Raw genomic sequence first — 7,396 nt, forward strand, 5'->3', positions numbered from 1 at the left:
TAAGAAGAATGTATGCAGTGTGCTAATTATTGAAACTGTCCTAGCGATTTGATTTGAAATTGTCTCATTGCTATTTGTTTATCAATAAAATTATGAAAAAAAAAGAAACCTCCAGTTTTTGAGTTTGGTATACTACTATGGAGGAAAAGCCGTATTTACCTGAAAAGGCTACTAAAATATTTCTCCCTTTTTCAATTACAAATCTGTGTGAAGCCAAATTTACTCATGCAATGTACTGCAAAAGAGTGGACACAAAAGCAAATATGAGAATCCATTTGTCTTGGATTAGGCTCCAAATTAAAGAGATTTTTAAAAAATGTAAATAAAAAATTCTGCACTTTTGTATCTTTTTCTTGTTAGCTATGAAGTTGTAGACTATGTTCTGTTAACAATACTGTCGTCTCTCCTGCTACTGCCACGAAGTTACCATGAGTGCGCGGGCACATGACCATGGCTGTTTCCAGGCTGGTCCTTGTCAGCAAGCAAATGCTCCAAGCAGGTTCCCCCAACCTGCACCTCTTGGTGTGCACGCGGGGTAGAGAGGAACACGGAGTGCCTTTTTCTGCCATGTTGCTATTCGTAAAGATTTATAATATTAAAGCTGGAAAGAAAGTCATCTCTAGAAAATGAAATTTAGCAAAGTCAAGCCACCCTTGAAGACAAAGAGCATGATGGATGGGGGTGGCACTGACGAGTGACACCACGGGTGAGGGTTATTCCAGACTGCAAGGAACCTGCATGTGGCAAGGCTCACCATGTCCGATGTCAATGCTTTGCTGCAGTACTAAGTGTGTTTTAGTAAAGAAATGGAATTAAAATACAGAATGCCTGCTCAGTGTTTGGAAGGTACAGCTTGAGAGTGATAATGGGCATTCTGAGTAATAGAATCAGTATCCAAAAAGACCAAGAGAGTTGAAAAGATGAGACAAAATAGATGAAAATGTTATAGCTGTTGCTAGAAGAAAAATGGAAAGAGTCTAAAATCCACCACACGCCTCACTAACTGACACCATTGTAGCCATACATATGAAGCATCAGGGCATGAACGCTTCACTGAATATTATGCTAATTAAATTGTATCAGAAGGGTCAGCTTGATAGCTCAGCAGACTAAAGCACCTGCTTGGGCAGAACACAGTGGCCAGGATTCAATCCCCAGCGTGCTGTGCCGGCCCTGCCCATGGGGCACGCTGGGACAGCAACTGAGTCTGGGTAAGGTGGTGCACGCCTGTAATCCCAGCACTTGGGAGGCTGAAAATAGGAGAATCACTACAAGTCTGATCTATGTAGTGAGACACTGTACACCCTGTAACCCTGTCCTAAAAGTACAGAAAAAAGAAAAAGAAATCATATCTGAATATACCATTGGTTTTATATTATAGAATTCAACATTTGTGTGAAGTCTTCCAAAGTTCCAGGTAAAAAGTTGACTCATCAACATAGCACAATGGGGTAAATCTTATTCCTATTCATACAATGATTTTTTCTTTTTTGGATCAAGATTTTATTTTAGTCTCCTGGAATTCACTGCTAAATCTGGGTTTCTGCTTTCATAATGCAGCATAAAATATGGAAAATGAATATTAAATAATGAGTCCAATGTAACAATAAAGCAAGAGGAATATAAGCTTAGTGTCTATTGTTCAATTAAATTATGAGAAGACTGATTTAGGTAGGAGCAAGCAGAAAGCACAGGTAAGCCTGATGAGTCAGCATCAAGGAATGGGGTGTTGCTCCACAGAGGAAAACCTTAATGTTGGTAATCCAGAGGCTTGAGGACACTTCAGGAATGCACATGTCAATCACACGCTTATAATTCTGTATCTCTTATATCTCTTTCTGATTAGTTATGGAAAATGTTCTCTTGGATAGTACTAGGGTGCTGATGCTTAGAGTACAGTGGAAATGCAATGATAAAAATGTTATCCACTGCTAAGGTCAAAGTCGTTTATGGAAGTTAATCTCAATTCCTACCATAAGAAAGCTGTCTAAATCAGTGAATTCTGTGCTACACCCCACAGCCTCATTCAGTCACGGGCAGGGTTCTGGAGTCTGTGATTCACTCACGATCCAATGCTGCAGTTATGGTGTGATGCTGCGTGCTTCTGCAACTGTGGGTGTAAGAGCTGCGCTGCCCGGGGACAGGTAGCCCGAGTCCAGCTTGAGGAGGATGGAGACTCTCCAGCTGCTGCAGCCTGCTCCTCCCGGTGGCTCTTGTGTTTACTGTGTTCCGCTGCCTTTGCCGTGTGCCACTCCACCTTGGAGCCAGCCAAGTATGGACTGAACCTCCCCTAACTGTGAGTTAAATAAACCTTTTTTTTCCTTAATTCTAGATGTTGGGTATGTTGTCCCAGCAATGAGAGAAAAGTAACCAAGACACACACTGACACGCACGCAGGCACACACACACACACACACACGCACGCACGCACACACAAATACTGTACCACGATGATTGTTTGCATTTAATCTGGCTTAATCTGAGTCATAAATTTGAACATAGCTTGGAATCTACAGAAGAATTACAAGAATGCTTTTCTAAAGCTTGCTCCTGGGTAGTGTCATCCTTGTCTTTAGGAGATGAAAGTCCTTAAACACAGACACTGAAGAGCTGGACTGCCTGAGCGCCAAGCCCTGTCCCTTCACTGTGGGCCTTAGACCGGATGTGTACCTCTGTGATCGTCACTCTTGTGAAGGAAAATGACACACATTTATAATGTAGCTTCCAAGCTTAAATAAATAGCACATGTGAAAATTCTTAGCTGTCACTAATATGTGTGTTTCTTTTATCCAAGATGATGCCCAGACATTCTGGATCGACACACTCTGCCATCACCACTTGCAAACTGAACTGGCGCCGTTTTCTCGTGCCACTTTGAAGAAGCAAAATCATCAGTGTGCTTAATGAGACAAAGGTGTGTTGATTCATGTTAATATCATGGAAAAGTCCTGATAGAAAATAAAAATAAATAATGCACCTTTGGAAAACATTTATCTCAATCTATACTTCATAGACATAAATCTACAAAGGAATTTGAACACAACACATGCATAAATAAACTGTCCAGAAATCAGACTTCACTGTGCTTCTAATTGCAGGAATTAAATAACAGGTCATGCAATAGAACTAGAGACGAAAGAACATGAACATAACATGCAGAGTCCAGTCAGTACAACTGTGATTCAGGGGACTCCGGAAAAATCACCCTGGCCCTTTATTTGGAGGAGAGAGAGAGAGAGAGAGAGAGAGAGAGAGAGAGAGAGAGAGAGAGAGAGAGAGAAAGCGAAGGACCACACCCCAGTTATGAAACTGTCAATCAGTCTCTGTGCGTGAGCCTTGATGGAGCTTGAAGAAAGAAAAATAGATGAAACACAAATGGAAGACAACTGGAAGTTTGGAAAGGTGAGATATGTCTGAATATTGCACAATTAATATTTGATATCCAAATCTCCGAATGGTAATGTGAACCTGTTATTAAACAGGATTGATTAATTTGAGAGATACTCAGATATTTACAAATAAGATGCAAAGGAGCAGTTAATACTTCAATTTATTTTGTCCCTCCTTTTTCATCTTTTATAATGCTTGTGACCATTGTGCATGCTTATGTCTTGGAATGTGAACAAACTAATTTGGAGACAACAATATCAACGCCATGTAGCAACCATTGTTGAATTGCTGTTATTTTGTTTAGTGAAATTCTGTCTTGTTTCTTTTTTTTTAACTATTCTTTCTTTCTGTTTAAAAAATAAAAAAAATTAAAGAAGATTTTGATGCAAAGCTTTAAAAAGCTACAACACACAAACAACAAGGATATGCAGGTCAGGGCAGGCGTGGGAGGGGCGGCCGCGGCGAGAGCTGCAGCTGAGGGAGATGGCGTCAGGCTCGCCTCGCTCTTTCTCTGTTAGCTGTCTGTTACTTAATTTTATCGGGGTATTTTAGATATACATAATGATCACATTTCTCATGAGGAATTTGCGCCTCTACATTATATATCTTAATTCTTCTTTCCAATCCTCTCCCCCCAACGCCTCTTCCCCTCATTTACAAAAGCTTCTTTACATTTTTCTGTTCTTTTTTCCCCTTTCTTTTCCCTTTCTTCCTCGCATGAACCCCCTTCCTTGTTCCCTTCTCCCAGCTGAACACACCATTCCCATTTCGCAGTACCTATCACACACATTTCTCCTTGTTTATAATTTGAGGTTCTCGCACCAGAGAAACAATTCGGTATTTAAACGTATGTGTCCAATTTATTGTACTTAAGAGTGTGGTTTCAAGGTCCGTCCATCTACTTATGAATGCCGGTCTTATCCTTCTTTCTGGCTGACTAGTGCTCCATTATATTAAAAACCACAACTTTTTATCCATTCATCCTTTAATAGGCATTTGGGCTGTTTCCAAGATTTAGCTATTACAAACTGTGCTGCCGTGAACATGGTGGCTGTGTGTATATGTCACAGAGGTACGATGCTTTTTAGTTCTTTTAGACGGATACCAAAAAGGGGAATAGGTTGGTCAAATGGAAACTTTAGATTTAGCTTTTTGAGGAACTGTCACACTGGTTTCTATCACTGTTTTTCTTTTATCTTAAAGTTTTCATAGTACAAAAAAGTTTTAAAAATCAATTAGCAAATTAGGAAGTTATGAAATTGCATAGATGGTCCAGAAGGCTTGCTCTTCAGAACAGGCCCAAGTTCAGGCCTGTAGGTCTTATTCTAAGAGAAAAAAGGAGATCCAGGTGAGGTGCACTAGGTTCTGTGATAACGCATTCCCATGTTCTCACATTTATCATGTTCAGCTCATTCGGGCCCAGACAGTCCTTTTATTTTGACTGTCAAGTAAATCATTTTATTTTTCTGAATTATCCAAACAGTTTCTCAAGTGTCCACAAGTTCTCAGGGTGTATACACTCAGTAAAGAAGAAGTAGTTTAGGATTTTTTGTTTTTCTTTTTTGCTGCTGCTTTAAATTTAGAACCGTTGTCTTCCCGCTGTGCGAGGGTGGAAGACAACGTTGTGTGAAGAGAAAAGGTGTCTGCTGTGGAGAGCTGGTTGGTGAGCTTAGTAAGACACTTTGTTTTTCTGGAAAGAATTTTAAAGCAAACGTGCTGCTTGGAGCCCAGGTGCCGGGCCCTGACAGGCGAGGGGATCATAAGACGAAAACCTGAAGGCGGGGTCCGGCGAGGACAGCGCCCCGTGCCAGCCCGCGCCCTGGAAATGCGCGCGCTCCGCGTCGCGGCTCTTCCGCACACACTTTTCACATTAGGCAATCTAGGAAAAAGAGCGGTTTGGTTGCTTGAAAATACGGTGGTGTAGCACATAATGCATGCAGAATCTTTACCCGATATTTAAATAGCTATTGGACCGCAGAAGGCCTGAAGGCGTCGCGGCGGCGGCCGAGCGCGCACGCCCGGGCTGGGCTTCCCCCGCCGGAGCGAGATCGGGGTCGCCCGCCTCCGCCGGAGCGAGATCGGGGTCGCCCGCCTCCGCCGGAGCGAGACAAGAGCCGGCCGGAGCCCTCGGCAGACAGCGGCAGCTCTTGGTTCTGCGGGCTGAGCAGGAGTCACGGTCGGTTCTTCTGGGAAAGCAGTTTTGAAAAAGATGGATTCATTGTCGCCCACATTGTCTTCGCTGAGGTTACACCTCCTTCTTCCATGACAAAGAGCACAAATCTGGGACTGGGGCAGCCCTCTGTGACCACGAAGACGGAAGCCACGCGCCGGAGAAGTGAGTCAGGAAGTGCGTGGCTCGATTCTACGCTAGGTCTTTGGGCTGCTGCATTACCCAAGAGCATCAGCTGCCTCTGACTTTACCTGGCAGAGGATTAGCACAACTCTTACAGTTGGAACGCTGTTTTGGATTAACAAAGGTCTTCAGTAACTCTGATGGATTGAATGTATCAAACTTTACAATCCATAATGTATAAAATGTTGAACTATATTGCAACTTGATGAAAATTCCTATTAGGAGCTAAGGCCTGTCATTTCAAGAACTACCTATCTCCATTTAAGCTTCAAATTACAGTGATATATACATACATGTATATTGTTATTAGCTAGATAAATGCAACGAGCTATCTGGGATCGCCTTATGGTAGCACACGGATGTAGTCTGCGCAACCGGCCCTCACCTCAATCCCTTCTCCACTCACCCTCTTACACAAGAAAATTCTCCATGTTGTTATCCTATCAGAAAATTCTCTTAGCCATCCAATGTGTAATTTTGCTATTAGAGAATCAATCAAAATAAGTGTGTAGGTCAGAGAGATATCTTCATGGTCTAAGTGCCTGTTTGGCAAGCACAAGAAGCTGAGTTTGTCCCTGATACCTCTTGCCAAGCTGGCCCTACCCTGGGTGCACCGTGCTGGCCCCTGAGACCTGGCGTGGTGGCACATGCCTTCAATCCCAGTGCTGGGGAGGCTGAAACAGGAGGATCACTATGAGTCTGAGCTGCGTAGTAAGACCCTGTAAAAAATAAATAATTTGTGTGTGTGTGTGTGTGTCTGTGTGTGTGTGTGTGTGTGTGTGTGTGTGTGTGTGTGCTACAAGGGATCAAACTCAGGACCTTGTGCTTGCCAGGCAAGCACTTATTCCATTGAGCTATCTCTGTGACCCCAATAAATAATTTTTTAAAAATAAAAAATATACAGTTTTTTAAAAAAGTGTGTATTTTAAGAATAAGTGGTCATCTAGTGCCACAGAATTATAAAACCAGTGATTTTTATTGTACGATACCTGAGTACATAGCAATGGAAGTGGTTAATTGCATCAGAGTCTTCCGTTCTGTGCACATCACGCTGGTACTGAAGCAAGCAGGTTACGTGTGTGCGGGTATGCCTACTAGTTTATTTAGGGCTCCACTTTCAATCTCGGCACGCATATGGACTTGTGAATATTTATAAGTGTATAAAACAAATCAGTATCAACACAGAAAAATGAGGTTGCTCACAACGCAAAAATTGGAGAGTTTAAGATACATTAGGTGTGGAGGCAAAATAGTTATGCAAAATTATTTTACATACATTTGTAATTTCTGTACTATTCCACTTATAATAAATATACTATATGTATATATAAATGTTTCAAAAGAAGAAGAGGTCTACACTAGAGAGACAGAGATTCCAAAGGACAGCCCAGCAGTGGGAAGCCAGGTGGCCCTGTGTCCTGGCGCGAGGTGCGTGCAAGCAATAAACCTGCAGATGGCGGACTGCTGTGGGCTTAAATGAACTGGTCTCCCTTAAAGCAGTCCCAAGAGTGCCGGACCTGTGGTTCCTCCATCACTTAAGAATGATCCCACTCCAGGGCCTGATGTGTGCGCTCTGCCCTCCTGCTCACACCACCTGGGTGTAGGATGATCGAGCTCCAGGCCCTGATGTGTGCACTCTGCCCACCTGCTCAC

At 42.6% G+C, this 7,396-nt stretch overlaps 1 protein-coding gene across 1 annotated transcript in view; it reads left to right on the plus strand.

Moving 5' to 3' along the window:
• The window catches only part of LOC105743836 (serine/arginine-rich splicing factor SR45-like), a 53,868-nt gene that overhangs the window by 16,593 nt on the left and 29,879 nt on the right, over positions 1 to 7,396 (plus strand). The window contains exons 2-3 of the mRNA XM_012517399.1: positions 2,333 to 2,339; positions 5,355 to 5,725. Of these exons, the coding sequence (XP_012372853.1) occupies positions 2,333 to 2,339; positions 5,355 to 5,725 (378 nt within the window). The remainder of the gene's footprint in view (positions 1 to 2,332; positions 2,340 to 5,354; positions 5,726 to 7,396) is intronic.

Source organism: Octodon degus, unplaced genomic scaffold, assembly GCF_000260255.1.
Source record: "Octodon degus isolate 3935 unplaced genomic scaffold, OctDeg1.0 scaffold00174, whole genome shotgun sequence".
Classification (NCBI taxonomy): domain Eukaryota; kingdom Metazoa; phylum Chordata; class Mammalia; order Rodentia; family Octodontidae; genus Octodon; species Octodon degus.